Source organism: Bufo gargarizans, chromosome 3, assembly GCF_014858855.1.
Source record: "Bufo gargarizans isolate SCDJY-AF-19 chromosome 3, ASM1485885v1, whole genome shotgun sequence".
Lineage (NCBI taxonomy): Eukaryota > Metazoa > Chordata > Amphibia > Anura > Bufonidae > Bufo > Bufo gargarizans.
The window spans coordinates 410,958,298-410,981,860 of NC_058082.1; the positions used below are offsets into that span (position 1 = coordinate 410,958,298).

General features: G+C 41.3%; 2 protein-coding genes across 3 annotated transcripts in view; one reads left to right on the forward strand and one right to left on the reverse strand.

Annotated features, from left to right (window-relative positions):
* The window catches only part of LOC122933391 (C4b-binding protein alpha chain-like), a 107,504-nt gene extending 101,167 nt beyond the window's left edge, over nucleotides 1-6,337 (forward strand). The window contains exon 9 of the mRNA XM_044288360.1: nucleotides 6,269-6,337. Within this exon, the coding sequence (XP_044144295.1) occupies nucleotides 6,269-6,306 (38 nt within the window). The 3' untranslated portion in view covers nucleotides 6,307-6,337. The remainder of the gene's footprint in view (nucleotides 1-6,268) is intronic.
* A 5,489-nt stretch (nucleotides 6,338-11,826) lies between these two features.
* Nucleotides 11,827-23,563, reverse strand: part of PFKFB2 (6-phosphofructo-2-kinase/fructose-2,6-biphosphatase 2) — a 41,417-nt gene continuing 29,680 nt past the window's right edge. For both annotated transcript variants that reach the window (XM_044288361.1, XM_044288362.1), the window contains 5 exons: nucleotides 19,850-19,912; nucleotides 19,704-19,768; nucleotides 17,565-17,744; nucleotides 17,155-17,177; nucleotides 11,827-16,046 (listed from right to left, as the gene is read on the reverse strand). In XM_044288361.1, coding sequence (XP_044144296.1) covers nucleotides 15,989-16,046; nucleotides 17,155-17,177; nucleotides 17,565-17,744; nucleotides 19,704-19,768; nucleotides 19,850-19,912 — 389 coding nt within the window. In that variant the 3' untranslated portion in view covers nucleotides 11,827-15,988. The remainder of the gene's footprint in view (nucleotides 16,047-17,154; nucleotides 17,178-17,564; nucleotides 17,745-19,703; nucleotides 19,769-19,849; nucleotides 19,913-23,563) is intronic.

Sequence of the window (23,563 nt, forward strand, 5' to 3'; positions counted from 1 at the left end):
TCCTGAGTTTTCATCACTTTATACCTTGTAATGAGCAAATTTTAAGACGAAATCTGGGAAACAACAAGCACCATCATCATCCATAGTCCAGAGAACTGAGCAACCACAGGTAAGGGCTCCTGCTCCAACACCAAAACCCCCTCAACCTCACTAGAAATTGCTAGAGACCAAACTCCATAGAAATAAGGATATTATTTAAGAAATGGAAAAACACATTTTGAAACAAGGAATGTCAAGCAATGTAGATGAGGAAAAGAGCTCAGCCAGCAGGGGATCAGACATCCCTGAGATAACATACTCAGAAGGGCTGAGGAACACTCAAGCAAGAAAAGCTGTAAAAGATTCCACCATTAAACAGAGTCCAGAGACCCTCTATGCTGATTTAACTTATAAGGAGCCACAGAAGAGGAAAACAGACGCAGTGTTCTTCACTGAGAAGCAGTCTGCCTGGCGCACAGCCTTCTGCAGACATTACAGGTCCTTCTAAAAAAATTAGCATATTGTGATAAAGTTCATTATTTTCTGTAATGTACTGATAAACATTAGACTTTCATATATTTTAGATTCATTACACACAACTGAAGTAGTTCAAGCCTTTTATTATTTTAATATTGATGATTTTGGCATACAGCTCATGAAAACCCAAAATTTCTATCTCAAAAAATTTGCATATCATTAAAAGGTTCTCTAAACAAGCTATTAACCTAATCATCTGAATCAACTAATTAACTCTAAACACCTGCAAAAGATTCCTGAGGCTTTTAAAAACTCCCAGCCTGGTTCATTACTCAAAACCGCAATCATGGGTAAGACTGCCGACCTGACTGCTGTCCAGAAGGCCATCATTGACACCCTCAAGCAAGAGGGTAAGACACAAAGAAATTTCTGAACGAATAGGCTGTTCCCAGAGTGCTGTATCAAGGCACCTCAGTGGGAAGTCTGTGGGAAGGAAAAAGTGTGGCAGAAAACTGCTGCACAACGAGAAGAGATGACCGGACCCTTAGGAAGATTGTGGAGAAGGACCGCTTCCAGACCTTGGGGGACCTGCGGAAGCAGTGGACTGAGTCTGGAGTAGAAACATCCAGAGCCACCGTGTACAGGCGTGTGCAGGAAATGGGCTACAGGTGCCGCATTCCCCAGGTCAAGCCACTTTTGAACCAGAAACAGCGGCAGAAGCGCCTGACCTGGACAGAGAAGCAGCACTGGACTGTTGCATGTCATTCGGAAATCAAGGTGCCAGAGTCTGGAGGAAGACTGGGGAGAGGGAAATGCCAAAATGCCTGAAGTCCAGTGTCAAGTACCCACAGTCAGTGATGGTCTGGGGTGCCATGTCAGCTGCTGGTGTTGGTCCACTGTGTTTTATCAAGGGCAGGGTCAATGCAGCTAGCTATCAGGAGATTTTGGAGCACTTCATGCTTCCATCTGCTGAAAAGCTTTATGGAGATGAAGATTTCATTTTTCAGCACGACCTGGCACCTGCTCACAGTGCCAAAACCACTGGTAAATGGTTTACTGACCATGGTATTACTGTGCTCAATTGGCCTGCCAACTCTCCTGACCTGAACCCCATAGAGAATCTGTGGGATATTGGGAAGAGAAAGTTGAGAGACGCAAGACCCAACACTCTGGATGAGCTTAAGGCCGCTATCGAAGCATCCTGGGCCTCCATAACACCTCAGCAGTGCCACAGGCTGATTGCCTCCATGCCACGCCGCATTGAAGCAGTCATTTCTGCAAAAGGATTCCCGACCAAGTATTGAGTGCATAACTGAACATAATTATTTGAAGGTTGACTTTTTTTGTATTAAAAACACTTTTCTTTTATTGGTCGGATGAAATATGCTAATTTTTTTTAGATAGGAATTTGGGGTTTTCATGGGCTGTATGCCAAAATCATCAATATTAAAACAATAAAAAGCTTGAACCACTTCAGTTGTGTGTAATGAATCTAAAATATATGAAAGTCTAATGTTTATCAGTACATTACAGAAAATAATGAACTTTATCACAATATGCAATTTTTTTTTAGAAGGACCTGTATATTAACATATCAAAGTGCGGCATCAACAGGGGCCAACAGATCAGCATAAAGAAAACAGGGGGATGAGGAGGACACTGTACTCACCATAAATCTATACAACACCGCCACCATCATGATACAAGGCAATGAGGACAACTTAACACAGTTTGAAAGAACCTTTCCTCATATCAAAAAGCTGGCCCAAAAATACAAGTCAGAATAATAACCAGAGACAGCCCCCAAAGAGCCCCCTGAGGCTTTAGGTGAGGATGCTTCCCACCCAACACCCGGAATTCTCAGAAACTGTTTATCTCAATTAGAAAGAGACTTTGTTCAATTCAAGGAAGAACTTCAAAGAAACCGAAGTGACAAAAATGCAAATGACAAAGCACTTAATGAAATAAACAAACTCAAATATGAATTTACAGCAGCTCTGGGAGAAATGCAATGTAAACTGCATGCCCTACAACAAGAAAATAGAAAGCTATAAGAGATAACAGATATAAAGACGCAGATACATAAATCAGGAATGGGGGGGGGGGTCAGGGAGGAGCACAGACACAATGACAACCAGCATCCAGAACTTTATACCAAAGATCCGTAACACATTAACAACACCAGAAATGAATGTAACCACACAAACCAATAGTGCATTGCTACTCGCGGAGACAGAGCCAACAATTATTAGAACCCCAAGCACAAACTAACATGAAGACCCAGTAACAGGACCGAACAGCACCCAGAAAACCTTCACAAAACAGCAAGTGGCCCGTAATCCCCAATGTCTGGATGCAGGAATAATCATAGACTCCATTGGGAAATACCTGAACATTAGTATTATTTATTATTAAAGCGCCATTCATTCCATAGCGCTGTACATAGGTATACATACATAATACAGACAATTGCACTAATCATAAACAAGACAAGTTACAAACTAGTACAGAAGGAGAGGAGTGCCCTGCCCGTGAGGGCTTACAATCTACATGGTATGGGAGAAGGACACAGAAGGTGCGGGTGAAGTTGGTCATGGCGGTATAGAGGCAGCAGAGTCACTTGTTGTAGGCTTGTCTTAAGAGGTGGGGTTGCAGGTTTCTTTTGAAGGATTCCACTGTAGGTGAGAGTCTGTTATGCTGGGGTAGCGAGTTCCAGAGTATGGGGGATGCACGGGAGAAATCTTTAAGTCGATTGTGGGAAGAGGCGATAAGAGGAGAGGAGAGAAGGAGGTCTTGTGAGGATCGGAGAGTGAGTGTGGGGATGTATCGGAAAAGTAGCTCAGAGATGTAGGGAGGGGACAGGTTATGGACGGCCTTGTATGTATTTGTTAGTACTTAGAACATGAGGCAGCTTTTCCCAAAAGTATGGGTTCAAAAAATGTATTGTGCAATGATCGAACAAGTCACAGCAGTTAAACGATCCAACACTTCACCAATCCAACCAATATCATTATACATACGGGTACAAACAACCTTCAAGACCATCAGCAGCAGATCGCGGAACTGACCCAGCGGAGAAAAAATGCACAACAGAAGTTCCCGGCCAATAAAATAATAGTGTCATCCCTGCTGCCCAGAAAGGATGTGCCCAACGATACCATCCAAACCATTAACACTGAACTAGAAGCTAAGATCAACTCTGTGCCAAACGACACCCTGGCACAACTCCCCGCCATCAACCGCCTTCATCTATATGATGGCAAACACCTCAATAAGCAAGGAGTCAGCCTCCTGGCCAAATAAATGAAGACATTGTACTAAACAGAATATCCTGGCCTAGACCCTACACAGGCCAATTTGGAGACAACAGGGAAAGTCCACCGACAACACAAAGACCTCAAGTATCAAACGCCACACCACAAACAGGAAACAAGGCCGTGTACCCCAACATGGTCCACCAGAGGCAAAAACCATGGAGGAAACCACCCACCTCACACAGAGAAATACAGAGCAGAGACCTAGATGAGATAAAAAAAAACCTGCTTATAATTTTATGTAGAACATTCAAGTGACTGGACAACACAAGCATTATCTATCATACCAGAACCAGTTAGATCCCCAGCTCGTCCTATGAAACCCGCTCATTACAAGGTAAAAGAACCAGCTATGACATCCTTTATAATCAGCAGCTGGAACATCCAAGGTCTTCACCCCGAATTTGAGAAACATCGACATTCACATCCTTCTAGAAACATGGACTAAGGTAGAGAGTGAGTCCCTGGAGCCCACTGGATACAGGGAAATGTCTATCCCGGCGCTAAAAAATAAAACCACCAAACTTGGCCACTGTTTGGGAGGAATACTAGTGGAGCTCCATGAGCAGATCAAACCAGTGAAACGGGGAAACAGTCATATCTGGATCAGAATAGACCGCTCCATCCTCACCTCCCAGTCTGACATCTATCTCTGTGCGGCCTACATACCACCACCTGAGTCCCACTACTACAACCCAGAATGCTTTGAGATCCTGCAAAGGGAAGCCGTCCACTATCAAACCCTGGGCAAAGTTCTTATCATGGGAGACCTCAATGCCAGAACAGGCAAGGAAAGAGACTACCTGACCACAGATGGAAACATCTATATATATGGAGCACAGACCGACAGCTCAGTACATACAGAAAGGAACAGTTACAACAGCAAGGTAAATAAAAGTGGCAAAAAACTGTTGAATCTTTGCCGAAGCCTAGGACTCCACATTCTCAACGGTCGCACCAATGGAGACTCTCTAGGAAGGACTACATTAAACTCCCATGTGGGTAGCAGCGTAGTGGACTATCCATTACAGACATGGACCCCGCAAACATTGGGGCCTTCATAGTCAGCCCACAATCGCACTTGTCTTATCACAACCAAGCATCCCTATATATTAAGTCCACAAACAACCACCAGGACAAATACCTCAGCAGGCGGAGCTCTTCACACTACCTCCATCTTATAAGTGGTCCAAGACATAGGCTCAGAGATATAAAGACGTGCACAATAAACCAGAAATCCAAGGGATTCTCTACTACTTCAACAACATGGTTTGAGATAAACCCAAAAGGAGTCAAACAAACTGTAAGAGATCTAAATAATATATTTTACACCATGGCAGAAATGGCTGACCTGAAAAAGTATAGCCACCTGAAACAAAAAGAATATAACCCCAACATTTGGTTTAATGAGGAGTGCAGAACGGAAAACCTTGAGATCAGCCTCAAATTAAAAAGCATAGAGATCCCAACAACACCAACCTTCCGCAAAAAAATTAAAAAATAAATAAATAATTAAAAGACTGTGTGCATTCCGTTTCAGTATGTCCGCCTGGCCGTTCCACAAAAAAGATAGAACATGTCTTATTCTAGTCAGTTTTGCGGACAAGGATAGGCATTGTTACAAAAAAAAACAGAAGCAATACGGATGTCACATGGACGACATCTGTATTTTTTGTGGGCCACAAAATACATACGGTCGTGTGCATGAGCCCTTAAAGAGAATCTGTCACCTCCTTTATGCTTCCCTTAGGGCAGTCCAGCCTTGTCTGCGTTATATATGTCTATAATGTAGTTTCTGAGAAATGCTGTCCGATAGGAATCCTCATATTCTTGATCTGTGGTAGTAGCCCCATCAACCCTCTGATGATCGGTAGCTTTCTCCCTATGCACAGTAAAATGGAGAAAGTCAATCATTTGTGGGGCTGTCCCCACAGCTTATGACCACAAAGTCTCCTTCCTCACAGTGGATGCCAGCGCAGCTAATAAGCCATACATTTTTCAGGAACTACATCAGACATCGCTGGAGAGGGCAACATAAAGGGGGTGATGGATTTTTTTTTGTATAGTACTAGATACCTTTTCAGATTCCTTAGTTTAGAGGAAATATTGGCAATGACAGCAGAGATCTCATGCAAGCCTACCCTCCATCTGGTACCCCATTATATCCAACTGGTGGTCATGTTTAGGGAAAGGGGATAACATGATGATATTGTAATATATAAAAAAAAAGACCCATACCCCGTTCTATTCAAAGTTACTCCCTGATTTTCTAATCTGTAGCTCCTTCGGAGATAATAATATGATATATATTGTTTCAGGGCCATACCATAAATTTGATCAATTCCTTATTCAGAAAAATAAAAAGGTAGTCAGTAATAGGCAGCAGTTTACGTCAAGGGCTTCTTTGCAGGTGGTGTGACTCTTTTCTACAAGTCTACTATCATACATGAATGGAGCATTAATTCTGTCTTTTCCTAATGTCTGTCGTTTTCTTTTAGGTGGTGACACTTGGGAACATCATCCAGATAACCTGTGATGTGAAATAAAATAAACTGCAGTATGAAACAGAAAAGTAGACTGTGTCTTTATTATTAGCCTGGAACCTGAATTACTGTAAAGGGGTTCTGCTCTCTGGAAAAGCTCCCCTAATAATAGGCTAATCAGTGTCCCCTGAATAAAGTACTAAAGGTACAAAGCCTGGACTATATAGGTGGACCTGAGTCAATAGAAAAACGCCCCACGCATATCGCTGATAAAGTCCAGCTTCCTCAGGGGTAAAGGTCTGTATGTCAGTGTCCTATATATACACCTATGTAATTAATAATGACTAATAATTGAGTATAATAGCCTGTGTAAAAAAAGAGAAAGACAGACAATTGTGTGCTCGCCAAGGCCGTGCGCTGCGCCTGCGCAAGATTGCCACGAACCGGAAGTGTCATGACGAGACATGTGACCAGAAAAAGGAAATGCACATTTTCGAAATGGAATGCACATGCGTTCCATTTAGAGCACAATTGCACTTTGAAATAATGCAATAAAAACACTGGTAAAGCAGATATAACTTATACCAAATAATGAAACTGACATGATTAATACACTGAAATAGGTCCACAATGCTAGAATATCAATATATGAAATCAATCCTTAAGTAGAAACATGATTATAATATAATATCATGATTAAACTAATTACAATAAAGATTTCATGATTATCCGTAGATTAAAATGTAATATATAAATTATACAATAAATAATGAATTATTAAAAGCATAAATTTGCTTTAAATGTGCATGCGCTCATCATAGAACGTGTCCGTGCCCCAAATGACAGAAAGCGCAAGACCTTAGAAGGATAGAAGAAAAAAAAGGGTAGAAGAAAAAACTAAAAAAATTGAGAAAATTTTATAAAAAAGTGTGTCAGTCATGAAATGAACATAATTAATACAACACCATATCAACCAGTGTAATCAATTTCACTCATAATTATGTTAAGTGAATAAAAATAATGAATATAAAAAAGGTGAGATAAAGGAAAGATAATATTCTATACTATGATTTATTGGCCAATAAATACTATAAATAATAACTCAGAAAGCTATATCATCAGAATACAAATGATGAATTATATACGGTATTGAAATTCTTATACCACCATAAATTACCTTAAAAAATTTATACATAAAAATGCTACCCGGAAAGGAGCCTGGGACGCCAGGAGCAAACACTAGAAAGAAGAAAAAGAAATAGATATATAGACTATATAAATAATATAACATAATATTAGAATACATTTGTATATAATATATAGAGGACAGCCAAAGAAGATCTGTATGTCTATGTAGTCTAATAACATTGCTTTATTGATTTTACACTTTAAGAAAACAACAATCATCTTTTATATGCTGTAGGAATTTGAGAAATTATTTGATAAAAGGGACGGTTTACAGCACAGACACCTGAGAACTGACAGTGCCGTTTTTTGCCGTCCGCAAACCACGGATCCCCCAAAAACAGAAGCCGCCCGTGTGCGGAACGGGCGGCCCATTGTAGAAATGCCTATTCTTATCCGCAAAACGGACATGCTATATTTTTTTTGCGAGGCCACGCAACAGATGCGGACAGCACACTGAGTGCTATCCGCATCTTTTGCAGCCCCATTGAAGTGAATAGGTCCGCATCCGAGCCGCCAAAACGGCAGCTCGGATGCGGACCAAAACAACGGCCGTGTGCATGAGGCCTAAGACTGAAGTGTAGTTTATTTATGACATGTCAGCGGTTAAATTGCAACTCCCAGCATACTCCATTAAGTTCTATGAGAGTTTTGAGAACAGTGAAGCAAGTATACGTGCTGAGATTTATAGAACATGTCCTATTCTTGTCCATGTTGCAGACAGGAAAGAAAAAAAGGACAGATACGACTTTGCCTCTATTTTAAAAATTCACTCCTGGTTTTGAATTTCAAAACTGCATGCAGAAACCTGACCGTGTGCCCATACCCTAAGAATGCTTGGTTTGAATGATGGTAACAACCTTTAGAAATTTTTAGGGTACGATAGTGTTTTTCCTGTGCCGATTGTCTACTTTGGCATTGCCAACAATGTATCTGCTGTAAGTTGATTGCCTCATAAAAGCGAAGTTGCTTTGTATACAAGCAGACAGGGTTTAGGGAGCTGAAGCTTTGATGAATATTCGAAGCAAGCAAAATGTCTGTGGGCTATGTTCCTCCTCGTTCTGTGGCTTTAGTAAAATAGGTAGTTTTGCATAATTGGTGAATACTACTGAATTTCTTCTTTATTGGATGGTATCATTGGTTCTTGGCCCCCATCAATACAAAGGAGGGTACTGGCTGGCCGAGTCTCTTGAATAAGAGCCAGTACTGCCCCTGAGGTATATTATCCAGTCTATCAGTACCCTGCTTCGCATTGATGAGGTACTAGAACCCCTAAAACACAGCGGTTGTACAGATGGATTTATGGTTTGACCTGATAGGAGCTAATTTGCATACGGTTTTCCCATGAAGCACTGTCTCCATACACCCCTGAGCATCTTTTAGGACTGCCAGTACACCCCCAAGGAAAAGCAGAAACCATGGTAGCTACACATTGTTTATTAAGGTAGGTTACATTACAATGATCACTAGATACAATGATCACTAGATACAATAAAAAAGGACCTTCAGATATCTGTTAACCCCTTCAGGAATGAAAATATTTTATGAAGCAATCACATCATCAGGAAATCAACTTTAAAGAGGTTGTGCAGTGTCAGGTTATTGATGAAACTATCCTCAGGACAGGTCAGCAATATCAGATCAACGGGGGTCCCCTGTGATCAGCTCTTTGAAGGGGGTTGCGGTGTTTGTGCTTCCTCTTGAATGTTTACCTGCACACTGTCTCCCTTGTAGCGGTGGGGCAGTGTAATTACAACGCCTCGTCCCATTCACTAGTGCCATGAACCCTCCAAACAGCTGATCGCCAGAGGTGCCGGACAGCTGCCGATCTGATATTGCTGACACAGAATAACCGGACCAAAAAGCCTTAATTTCATTTTCATGATTTTGAACTCATTTAGGGGTCATATTCTCATTAATGAAAGGGTTAGCCACACAGATTCACCAGAAATTGTGCGTAGTCAGCTGCAAAATAAATACACGTTTCCTCTCCTTTAGCGCTTGCTAACACAATGCGATAGTGCAGCTTTTTATGGGATATCAAAACCAGGACTGGAACCTAAACAGTCTAATTTTGCATTTTGCACTTTTTTGCATTTTTTCTTATGTCAAAACGTTCATTTTAAATGTACTGTGAATTATGAAATGCACTACAAAGCGTTTTTTTCCCTTTTTTTATTGGCTATTTTTGCATTGTACGTTTTTAGACAACCGCACCATGCTCTAAGTATGGTGTTTTTTACCATACCAGAAAAAATGCCTGGGACATCTGATTTAAAAAAGAAATGTGAAAAAGCAGTAAAACATATGGTACTTTTTACTTTTTGTGAAAAAAAAATAAAAAAATAAAAAATGATAACCTGTGTGAAAAAATCCTAAGGATGTATCAAATTTTTTAAATGCATTTTATGCAATTTTTGTAAATGGCAATTGTCATTTATTTTATTTTTTTATACAATAGAAAAAGTAACTGACAAAAAAAAAAAAAAATAGTGTAAATACCCTTAGGAGGAGCATGCACTTTAATGGCCTTTTTGTGCACTTTTGCATTTTTTGTGGAGTTTTTGTACCTGCATTTTTTTGGTGCATTTTTATTTATTTTTTTGTGGTAAAAATGCCAGCTCCAAATGTTAGCTAAAGTTCTTTCAGAAATATAAAACGCACGAGACAAGGGATTTTTTGGGTCTGACGTTTATTTAAAAAAGCAGCATGTTCATGCTTTTGACATGTCCTCTGGTGATGTGACACTTCTATAGGGGTAAAAACGCCGGAATATTCTTTGTTGTTGTTTAGAATTTTGTATATAAAAATAAATAAATAATTAACAAACCAAAAAATTGCCAGAAAATCATTATAGATCCAATCAAGGTTTTAGCTGTAATAGAAAAAAAAAACTGAAAAACGCACTGTGTGAACAAGCCCTTAAACAGTTTTTATACATTTCCTCTTACTTCAAATGCATTGCAGATTCACTTATTAAGGGCGCATTCAGACGGCCGTAGTGGTTTTCGGATCCGCAAAACATGGGTCCCATGAAATGCTTATTCTTGTCTGCGATTGCAGAACATAACCACGGATGTGGACAGCACACTGTGTGCTGTCCCCATCTTTTGCGGCCCCATTGAAATGAATAGGTCCGCACCTGTTCCGCAAGATTGCGGAACGAATGGGGACTCATTCATACGGCTGCCTGAATGAGCCCTAACTGACAAAAAATTTACAGTAGACAGAATCAACCAATATCTGTGTAAATGAAACCATTCTGTTACCTAAATCAGGTTCTTCAGAAATGATCGCAAGCAACCTGTCATACAATGTAAGCAGGACTGGTTGCCTTCACTTGCAGAGCTGCCTAGGGGCCTCACCACATACTATGCTCCATCATTTGCACATACTATACATTAGTAAGTGCTCCTTTAGGCTGCTCAGCCATGATGGCATATTATAGGCAGGATCACATCTTTGGTGAGCGCGGTGACGTCAGCGCTAGTGTTGGTCGAGCACCAAAGTGCTTGTGTGCTCCGATGCTCGAGTAGAACACTTCCCGATGCTCAGGTGCTCTACAGCAGTGTTTTCCAACCAGTGTGCCTCCAGCTGTTGCAAAACTACAACTCTCAGCATGCCTGGACAGCCTTTGGCTGTGCGGGCATGCTGGGAGTTGTAGTTTTGCAACAGCTGGAGGCACACTGGTTGGGAAACACTGCTCTACAGAGCACCCGGAAGTCATTGGGAGAACCCAAGCATTAAATCAGGCACCCCTTCTCTAAAGGAGGGTGTTGGGACTTTAGTTTGGCTTAGGAGTCCCTGCTTTGACTCCATATATAGCTATATCCATATATGGAGTCAGTGCTTGGGGACACCCAGTGTATTTAAATCTAATTTAGCCTCAATTTCTGAAAAGTTTCTGGCGGAATTTGAACTCACAACCTACATTACAGTCAAGAATCTTAACCACTACACTATGGAGCTGCATGCCAAAAAGAGACTTCTGCTGTATAGGAATACTTATACTAGTAAGTATTCCTATACAGCAGAAGTCTCGTATTTTTTTCTTTGTGACTGGCCATGCAGCCCTATAGTGTAGTGGTTAACATACTGGGCTGTAACGTAAAAGGTTGCGAGTTTGAATCCCGTCAGAAATAGAGGCAAAATGTAATTTATATATGAGTTTTTAGCCATGATATATTTACATATATGATATATTTATAATATATATTTATAATATATTATGGCCAAAACATCAGTAGCAGTTTCCCACATCTTATGCATTCATATATAAGCAGAAGTATTATATATATATATATATATATATATATATATATATATATATATATATATATATATAATGTTTTTTTGTAATTACACATTTTTACAATTACTCAAAAAAATATAAAATATATAAATTTAATTTAGCCCCTATTTCTGAAAAGTTTCTGACGGTATACGAACTCCTACTACTAGTAAGTATTTCTATTATTAAGTATTTTTCAGTAACTGGCCATGCAGCTCTATGGTGTAGTGGTTAACATTCTTGGCTGTAATGAAGAAGGTTGCGAGTTCGATTCCCACCAGAAACTTTTCAGAAATAGAGGATAAATTAGATTTAAATACACTGGCTCGAGCACATGCTATATTCGGCCGAGCGTGCTCGCCCAACACTAGTCAGCGCAGGTCCTACTGAAAGAAGATAGAAGACACTGTGGCAGCGCGATGAAGTGAGATTATTATTTTTTTTTAAACCCTAAATTACCAGATTCTTTTGCATTCTATCTTAAGAATGCTATTATTTTCTGCCGTAACCATGTTTTAACGGAAAATAAGAAAGTGAAGTTCGGGTCCCCATTGACTTCAATGGGGTCCCGGTTTGGGGTCAATTTTGGGTCCCAATCCCGAACTTTGACCTGAAGTTTGGCCGAACCCAGCGAACCTGAACTTCCACGGGTTTGCTCATCCCTAGTCAGGACAGGATGCTTGCGGCCATTTCAAATAGTTCCTGGAGAACCCTTTTAAAGTAGCTATCACAGCTATTATAAAAGGAATACTCCATAGTTACTTAATGTATGCTCAGAAACATTGGTTCCATTCAGCGTAGTTCTTAGAAGTCGTATAAAACTGAGAGGAAACAAGTGTAACCCAGCAGTAAACACAACAAAAACACCAGTATATTACAACAATCACAGAAATAACTGCAGATTTTACAGAAAAAAAAAGTCTTCGGACCAGCGGCATGACATATAGTATAAATACCCACTATACACTCATCTTCCTTACACAACTACTTCAGTTTCACCAGCAACCTTAAGCTCATACACACCTACACACACATGTAATCTTCTTAAATATACAAACCACACTGGATCAAGTGCCACTGGTCCAGGTCAGGTACTCCTGAAACTAATATGACATCGCTGTTACCAAATGAACCTATATGAAAGCAAGAACATTGAAACGTGCCGTGTTTGAATTAACCATTTACAGTGATTAAAAGTTACAAACGTTTGACTTGTGTAAAATTTGTGTGGTGTTTGTGTATTCCAACCTTTTTGCACATTCTAAAATTAAAAAATACGTATAAAAAAAAAAAAAAAAAAAAAAAAAAAAAAAGATTTAGAATGGCACATCATTAAAATATTAAAGGGGTGAAATGGTAAGGAAGGCGGGACTCTATATCAGAGTAACAAAAGTAGTTTCTGCAGTATTTTTCCAAGGTAAAGAGCATAGAACAGAAAAAGTGGGGTTGTCTAAGGTTTTTGTTTTTTTTAACCAAGTGATGGGGGTGGGCTGGTAAAATAATAAAAACTCCTTACCTGTGCCGCCTCTGTCATGTTACCAGGATGCAGCCAATGATGTATTGTTTGCAGCGGTGATATTCTGCAGCCAGTCACTGGCCTCAGCAGTATCCAGTGCAAGACCACTGAGGTCAGTGATTGGCTGCACCCAAACAATAGGTCACTGGCTGCTGCCTGGAAATATGACACAGCGGCAGTGCTCGATCGGAGCGAGAGCAGGATGGGAAGGTACTTTTTTAAAATTATTTTAACAGACCCCCAATCACTTTGGTAAACTAAAAACTGTACTCCAACAAACCCTTTAACAAATGTATGAATCAGGTTTAATAAGCAATTTGTGGGAGGACAAGCCAAGCAAACTAGATATTGCAAATACACATTGACCACTTACCTAAATTTACACTGACATAGTAGGAGCTTACCACTCTATGGACACTAAACAAAATCATGTACAAGTACAATGACTGACAGATCCCTTTAATAAAATGTGGCCATGCTCCCGATTATCACTACTAAGAATGGCTGCAGTAGAGTCTAGCTTTACACTGACTAAAGCAATTTCTGCAATATTTGCCTAATTTTAAACGTTAATTCTTGTATAGCTCTGTCGCTTTTTCATATATTAAAAATGTAACCCCTTTTTGCAGACGACACCCCACCATCATGCCCATGAGTCACACAAGATCCCAAAATTACACAGGTTGCCCCATAAAAAATAAAAAAAATAAGAAACTGCCAGCAGTGTCTGAAAAAATCCCCACAATTCTCACCTGTCGCCCCAGTGCCAAGACTATTTTTACCTAGCAGCAGTGACAGTGTGCTGTACTTACTGGCATCACCGCAGCTGCCATGCAACAATGGCTGTCAGGGAGCGACGTTGGCATCAGTGCTGGAGCACTCCTTTTGGCGGACAGTCTGTAAATTTACAGACTGCTGGCAATCCTCAATAGGAGACAAAGATGGGAGACTGAACCAAGTGAATGTCAATGTTAAAGTAAAACATACTGCTGGTGCCTCCGAAGTGTGCTGAATTGATCAATGAGCCCACCCTGCTACCCACTGGTTATACAGCACCTGTCACCATATGAGAACCGTCACCTCCCCTTCAGTCACCTCCTCTCTTCCGTCTCACAGACCTCCTCACATGTCCCTGCCTAGTGCTCTCCCTGGACTACACCTCGGGGTGGAGCTGTAGAGTGTACGCCCCCCAGATGGGACACCTTGCATCGTGCAGTACAAAAAAAATATATAAAAATAAAAAATCACAGATGGGTTTTTGTTCTGCAGGACACTATGAACAGCAGGAAAAGAACTAAACTTTTTTTTGGGTGTGGACAGTCTGCAAATTTACACATGGCTGGCAACCCTGTAGCATCTGACTGTATAGTACTGATAATAATCTAAGAACAGGATCCAGCAATGCAAAGTCAAGCAGTAGTTCTGCTTACTACAGAATGTCCCTGCCAAGCAGCAATTGCCTACAGCCACCCGAGATCCCGTCATCAGGGAAATACATTGCAATCTGCAGGCAGCGTGTTATAGAGCAGATGGAGGTTTTGTTTTATGGAAAGAGATACAGTGTAACTTGTCCATTGAAATCTCTGCTCTTTCTGTACTTAGGAGTCCAGTGGGCGGTCCCATTCAGTGACTGACAGCTATTTCTGTATGCAGTCACACAGGAAAGACTGTCTACCACTGACAAGATGGCAATGGACTCCTAAGTATAGCAAGGGCAAAGATATAAATGTACAATTTACAAGCCTAGCTGAATAACTTCTCATAAAACTATACATCAATCTGCTCAGCTCCTCCTGCTCTATAACATGCTGCTTGTACATTACACTGCATTTTTATGGTGGCAGGATCCCTTTAAATGGTGAATTCAGAAATTCAACTTTCCCAATAGCCCCTAAAATGCCAGATATGCATCAATAACACCAGTTGGCACAAGAATTGTGTTTTCCAGTAAAAGCAATCCTGCTGTTCAAGGTAAAAATAATAATAAAAAAAATATATATATATTTCCTTGGTAACGAACAGAAATCCATTACATAGTGACCTCCTCTCATCTTTACAGCTGCAGATTCCTAGATGCCTTCTCCACTATCCAAGATCGGATCAGTAGTCCAAGATGCTTCCCGCTTGTCCAGACCTGCTCTTGGATTGGCCAGCAGCACTCATGTGAGCAACGCTGGCCAATCCCAGAGCAGCAGGCAGTGTCTCCGACCACCATATGCAGTTTGCATCAAATAGCCTGAGAAGCAGTATGGCCATCTTTGATGGCAGAAGAGGAGCCGGGAAACTGGTTGATCTGGAGCTGAAAAGAAGGGCAACAGGTAAGGGTTCTGTTCATTCTCCATTTCATGCGAATTTCTTTCTTGATCCGGGGGGAAAGGGTGTCGCCTTAAATACACTATACATAGATTTATAATACTCTGACAGACAACTGCATTTACACAGAGCAGAAGATGTTTTCTGTAGCTAGAATGTAAAGAACAAGCTGGTATACGATGCCATTCATCAAGTCCCACAGCTGGTTCCTGCAGATACTTATAAATTCCATATCCAAGGTCGTTCTTCAGTCTTCACACACTGAGTGACACTATAGACAGTATACATGTAGAACCTTTTTAAGCTTTAAAGCCGAAAGCGGTGTGTGAGAAAGGCCTCTTGAATGGGAAGAGACATGCGCAGCAGTTATAAACCATGAAACAGACTAAATGGATGAAACAGAAGAACATTCGGCAGAATCTTCAGCCATTTACACAGCGGCAGAGAGAGACTGAAAGGCATCACAACCATTAGTATCAGCTGCTCCCCTGTGGGGGAAAAAAACCCACTATATTAGCAAGTATACGTTTCTAATAAAAAATAATAAACTAACATAAAATAAAACCAATAAAGTACAACTCAAGTATTAAGCCATCTAGGCAGTACGGGCAACTCTACAGCGAGCAGGCGTTGCTTTCTGCACTGGGTGACAGAGGACCTTAATCCAGGGAGGCCTTATCTGTACAGACTCAGGAGTTGTCTAACCTGCTATTATACAGTATTGTGCCAGAAGGTGGTGTCTGGATGTGAACTGCATATTAAAGGGATTTTTGGGACAGATTAATATCTGATTGGTGGAGTCGGATTCCTGGGAAGCGCTGCAGCCTTTTCCTTTCTGCAGATCAGTCCCACTGAAGTGAATGGGACTGAGCTGCAGTACCAAGAACAGCTGCTATAAAACGATCAGGCCGTAGCACTTGACCCACCGTTCTCCCATTAATGACCTATGCTGATAATATATCAATATTTAAAGTTCTGCACAACCCCTTTAAAGGGAGTTGGTCACCTCTAAAATCAGTTTCAAAGTAAGCATACAACCATGTAGGGCAGACTGCCCTAAACATAACCATACCTGTCTTGTAAGACAGAAGCCTAGTGGGCGGCCATGTTTAAAGTGCGGACTTCTGCTGTACATGTACGGCAGAGGTTTTTTATCCCATAAAGGACTGCTCCCAGGCCATGTCACTTGTCTCTCTTCAGAGAGACTCAGTGTATTAGAACTAATGCTAGCTCCGATCTCGCTGTAGCAGCAGGTATCAGCTGCATGTAACAGTGGAGCTACTTGGCATGCCGTACATTTATGGCAAGGTGTGGGAAGGGGTTAGGATTCACCCTTTGCACATTTTCAGATTCCTAGAATGAGCACCGCAATGCTGTTCTTGCCATCAAAACAGAAGCTCGACAGAGCAGTAAAAATGCTTCTGTATGAGAGGGAGCAGATTTACTGATGAAAAACCAATCAGCTCGGACACTTATTTTTAACATGTCATTAATATTGCATTTAGATTTAAAGTAGAAATGTTTCCTCACAAGTTTTTACAATCCTAATGGAGGTAATCTCAGAAACAAAAAGGATAAAACCTGGATAATACTCACATGTAGGTGGTTTCCAGAGAACGCTGCAGGATAATGAAAAAAATAAAAAAATAAGTGAAAAAAAATATTTTGTACTTTACACAGCCTTGTCTAACTGCCTTCCTGGAAGATATGAATTCTGCCATATCATCGTCTGGATGAGGTTCCCAATTCTACACCGTACACTTATAGATCTGCCTGACTGAATGTACATTATGCACAATGAGGTAAAACATCATGAAGAGTTACTGCATGATGATGCTTTGATGATATTTTTGCTACGCTATAATACATTTGGTCAGGTCAAACCACATATAAAAGGTGCCTATTCCAGGCATGGATAACCTACTGTAGATTTCCCAACCACATCTCATGAAGCAGGCATGACAGTAAATGATCATTTGTGAGGCGACTCAAGAAAGGACACGGACCTGTTTCAGCGGGCGGTCAGACCCATCAGGGGCCATTCTGAATCTTTCCGTCCCCACTGGATCACGCGGGCGGCTCCCAACACTGTAGTTTCGTGGTCGTCTGACCGTGTCAGAGCTGGACAGAGGAGTGAAGCTGTTCCGCCTCATTCGCATAGGTGCTTGATTCACATCAAAGGTGCCCTGAGAAGAAGGTGTAAATCAAGAAATACTCATTAGAATAAAAAAACTGAAGAAATTAATTGTAGTTATCGTTCATGCCATGTCCATAGGTGATTCTTTGGGGCATGTCAGGAGTTTACTTTATTTATTTATTTTTCTTCATTTTGGAAATTCATACAAACATGTTTACATAGCATTGTAATACATCATATAGCCAAAATATACCACATTTAAAACACCAACGTCTTTAATTAATACCCTCCCCCCCCATTCCCTCCCAACCCCAGGCTGTCACCGAGTAGGGCACCGAAGTCCGAGCACTCCCCCACCCTCCAGTAGGGGTGGGGATGGGCGGGAGAGAGGATAACCTCCCCTACCAAACACCCCAGGTCAACTTCATAGTCCCGTATTCTAGTCATAAAATGCTTCCATTCCAACAGAGCGGGGCAGGTTGCCGAGCCCCATTTTCTCACAATCAATACTTTACCTAGCATGTACCCTTTTTTACAAAGAGGATGTATTGGTTTATTTTAATTACCTACATACATAGGTAAATAAAAAAACTGCTTTGAGTGAAGGGTTCACTATAGTTTTAATTTTCCTCTCTAATTCTAACAACACAGCACTCCAAAATTGATGTACAATAGGACATTCCCAGAAGAGATGAACATAGCCTGCATCAGGAGAACCGCACTTCCAACAACAAAATCTGGAGGTGTAATAAAGCTGATGTACAACTTTAAAAATTGGATCAACCGATGTTGAGTAGCTAATGAGGCCTTCTTAATGTTGCCATAAATCTCACCCCAAGGTAATGGGTCTAACCTCCCCAGTTCAGTCTGCCACTTTTTTCGTTATTTAACATGGTTATACTACCTAAAAATTGACGAAATCGTGCATAAATAAGTGAAAGTTTAATGCTAATACCTACTAATAGGTAGATAACAAAAATCTAAAAAAGAATGTTCCTGAACCGTAACAAGGTCTTTACTTGCTTTAAAAGTGGACAAAAATTCATTTTTTTTATTGAAAAGAATGAAAATGGGCCAAAAACTTTATTTCTGATTCATGAAAAATTCTGTGATGCCTTTAAATTCCCTTGAATTAGTTAAGTGAATTACTGGATATAAAAAAAATGTAAAAAAAAAAATTTAATCTAAACCTGTACAGAACAGAATCATGTCTCTCTCTCCCTTTCTAAAGAATGATCAACCAATCACAAAAGGTTTTTTTTACGTAAAAATCATGAAAATATTTTTACACAGCTGATATTTAAGGGGAGTCTGTCATCTCAAAAATCACTTCTCAGCTAAGCATAATGCCTTGTAGGGCTGGTTGTTTGGCACATGTGCAATACAGTGCATGGAGGCCAGTCAAAAAGAACCGCAGACTGCTCTGCGCATACGCCGACGTTTGAACAACTAGCGCAGAATTTCATATTCAGGATGCACTCAGTGGTGACCAAAATGGCACGGCCTGCCCATAGTGCACTTGAATCATTAGCATAAACAGGTCTGTGCCTCCGTGCCGCAAAAGATAGAACATCTTGTGGATCACGGACTCATTGAAGTCAGTGGGTCCGCACCGCAATGAGGAGCGCACATAGCTGGTGCCTGTGTTTTACAGGTCTGCGGTTTGCAATATCGGCGGAGCCATCCCACGGTTGTATGAATGGAGCCTTAATGTGATACGCAGGACAATAAAGAATGTGCTTTTGTACTTTCTAACCATAAGGGTTCGGCGACACAAAAATAATGTAATCTCGCTGTGAAAAACAGCCAAGTCGCGGGTGAGTCGCAGCATGTCGCGCACTACTTACATTAAAGTCAATGGAGTTAAGGTGACACAAATTCCACGATGCCTAGATTTTTCGTGGCTGTTGCAGTATGTCACGTTGTGACACCAATGACACACCTTACATGAAATGTCACCCGACACATAACCTTAAAGCTACTGCAACGCTCAAGGTTTGGAACTTACCGCTGGCTTCTCTCGGTGCGTGTCCACTGCATCCACATTTAAGTTGATCATTTCTACTTTACAGCCTTAAATGCAAAACAGAATCCGTTGACATGACTATGGGACATGACTAAAGAATGCAAACTATCTAATGAAGGACTACTCACCATAAGCCACTGGTGTCAGCTTCAGTACGGTGTGCAGGGGACAACGGAGGTAAGGCAAGTCATCTGCAAGAGAAAGAAAAGGCCGCTTGCAAGCAAATTGTACAGTATAGCAATTCATGTCTACAGTAAAGAAACGTCTTATTTCTAGAGACAGAGGACAATATGTAGACAATAGTCTGCCAAATGAAGGAGCAAACAAGTCAAGAAATGACTCTTCTTTTAAGACCATCCCCCACTCCAAACACTAACATTCAAATTGAAGAAATCCGCCCAAAAAGGCCACTTTTTTATTGTAGATTTAGAATTTATATCTGAATATAATTAATGCATTTTAACCCCTTAGTGACAGAGTCAACCCTTTCAGTAGATTTTTTTATTAATTTTTTTTGCCTTCCCGAGACCATAACCGTTTTATTTTTTCATCCACATAGCTGTATGAGGGCTTGTTATAGCGGGACAAGTTGTACTTTCTCATGGCATCAATGTATATTGCATACAATGTAGTGGGAAGCTGGGAAAAAATTCCAAATGGGTGGAATTTTTGTACTGTACAACTGGAATGTTATCTTCATTCTCTGGGTCAGTATGATTACAATGATACTACATTTATACAGCTTTTAATCCTTAAAAAAACAACTTTATAGTTACATCTACAGAGTTTTGTTTTTACCCTATATACATTTATATTTTAATAGTACGTGTGTTTTGTGATTTTTTTATTTTAATTATGAGAAAACTGAGGCAATTAGAATTTTTTTTTTTTTTTTTTAAACTTTCACCCTAAATGACTAATAAGAAATCATTAGCTTTCTTCTGCAACACACAGATTTGCTATCTTGTTATGGAGCCCTGCCACCTGCAGGGTTCCATAGGTACTACAGCTCTAAAAGCCCTGGTTTCTTCAGAGAGACCCAGGAGCGCAGTATCCCGGGTTTTCAACTCTCAGATGGTCACAATCGCAGACATTGGCCCCGGGTGTCTGCCGTGCAAAACAGCAGTCAGTCGGCGGCTAAGGTGCTCCCACGGCTCCAGAGTGGGTGCCATCTTTAAAGAGACGGCTTCTGACGTACATGTGTGATTGAGGTTTTTCTCTGTGTTCCAGCAGTCATGCTACTTTCACACTGGCGTTTCTGGGTCAGCTTGTGAGATCCGTTTCAGGCCTCTCACAAGCGGCCCAAAACGGATCAGTTCAGCCCCAATGCATCTGAATGGATAAGGATCCGTTCAGAATGCATCAGTTTGGCTGCATTTGTTCTCCGTTGCGTTTTTTAAACAGTCACTAAAAGGCAGCTTGCATTATCGGTGCGGACCCGTCTGTGCAGATACAAGACGGATCCACGCCAAACGCAAGTATGAAAGTAGCCTTAGCAACTTGGAGAGAGAGTAGAAATAAAGTTTCTTTTATTGTAGCTTCCTCGGCGGGTAGCTTGGAGGATCCAGGGGCGGACACAAAGTTGCGAGCGGCCTTAGTCCTATGGGACCTTGAATTTTGCGGCCCCATTCACTATAATGGGGGCGGGCGGGGAATCTGGCCGCGGCACGGCAAACATGCCAATAGGCAGCTGGACAAAAAAAACGCAGAGTGCTGTAATGTTTGCAGTGCTGCGGCCGGACCTACAGCCCACCCCCTTTATAGTGAATGGGGCCGGAGTGGTTTCAGTAGCGTTTCCAGTTACGTTACGTTTTTCCGTATGGCATATACAATATACAGTAATTACATAGAATAAATTGGGCTGGGCATAACATTTTCAATAGATGGTTCCACAAAAACGGAACGGATATGGAAGATAGTGCCGCCTTTTTACAGTAGCACTTCAGCCCAAGCTAGCGCTATAAAAAAGCGCAGGTGCTTCCTTCCGGCAGCTACCGGCGATCACAGAAAATGCTGCCGGCAGTAAACCTTCTCTCTCCCCTCATGTAAGAGAGGAGGGAGAAAGTCTCCGGTGCGAGGATTGGGTCCCCCATAAGGGAAAGCTGGGTCCCGAACCTTACCCCACCCCCCAGTACCTTAACAACAGTAGGTCTCTCTCCTCAGGAGTAATGAATTATGCCCCAATCGGGTCCCCCAGCACCCCGCCCGGGGCAATATGGCCCCCAAAAGTTATAATAAAGGGAAGGACCCCCCCTTTCCCGAAGAATAAAAAAAAAAAAAAAAGAAGAAAATGGCGCAGACATGTGCACTGGGTACTGTGCTGAGGATCTGCCTTCAGCAAAGTAACCATCAGGAACCATTACTATTGATCCCTGATCATGTGGTCTCCATGATAACCCTATCATGGAGATCACATCCATTATACTTACTGACACAGCCAGGACATGGGCTATGCTTCTCTCTCCTCTCAGTGCACTTCTGTGAGGAGAGATCACACTGTCCTGGCTGTGCGATTTACTGTGGGAAAAAAAAAAAAAAGATTAATTTATAAACTGTCTATCCGTAAGTGGCAGGTAGTGGGCGTCCATCCCTAAGTGCCTGTTACATTTGGTCAATGGGCGTCCGTCATTAGGGACGGTCAGTTACCTCCTTTCATTAGGGACAGTGTCAGTCTGTCACTGGCGGTCAGAGGCCATCTGTCACTGTCCATTTGTTAGTCGGTCTGTGGGCACACCGCTACTGATGCTAGCGAACATTTACTTTTAATTTTTATGGTGGGATATATATAATAATTTATTTTTTCTTTCTGAGCTTTTTAGTAAAAATAAAATGGCTCAAAGATTATACAGTGCGGAGCAGGCATACGAATTTCTATGCTCTGAAAACTCTGAATCCGACACCGCTTCAGAGGCGGGAATATTTTCTGATAGCGGGGACTCTAGTTCTGCTTCCATCAACAGACCCCATAGCCCTATGGTGGTAGAAGTCGCCACCTCTTCTCATTCTCCACCCAGCATTCCCATCCATTCTACTACGCGAGTTCCCGATTCATCACTTTCCCCACCAAATACCCTCATTTTTATTTACTCCCCAAATTAACGTGGACGTCACCAATTTTAACCCTTATGATTTTTTTTCATTTATTTGTGGACGATAAAGTCCTGGAATTAATTGGGCAGGGCGGTTTGCTGTACAAAAGTCCAGTTTTTGGGGCTTACCCTGGACATGGGCATTGTAAAAAAAAAAAAAAAAAAAAAGCCCATCTGTCCTATCCTATTGAGCTGCGAGTACTGTCCACTCAACCACTGTGTTTGCAGCAGTTATGTCCTGAAACCGCTATGAAGTCCAAGTCTCCCCCCAGAACTGACCCAGCCTATGACCGGCTAAATAAATGGAGACCCATTATTTTCCTCCTTAAGGATTTATTCTTAAAATTATATACCCCTGATAAAAATCTATCTGTTAATGAATCCTTTTTAGTTTTAAAGGCCGCCCATCCTTCTGTCAGTTTATTCCCTCCAAGCGTGCCAGATATGGGGTAAAATTATATAAAGGTGTGCGAGAGCCCAACCGGCTACACCTGCGGTCTGTCTGTATATGAGGGCAGAGACTCCCAACTTAACCGCCCAGGCTGCCCCGAAAATATTGGGACGTCGGGAAAAAAAAAAAAAATTGTGTGGGATCTATTGGCGCCATTTCTGCAAAGGGTACCACGTGTACACTGAATTTTTATACCAGCATACCGTTTTATAAATCCCTCCATAATGCAAACACAGGGGTTTGTGGGACAGTCCATAAAAATAGAGTGGGATACCCACAACCGCTGGTGTCCTATTGTTTGG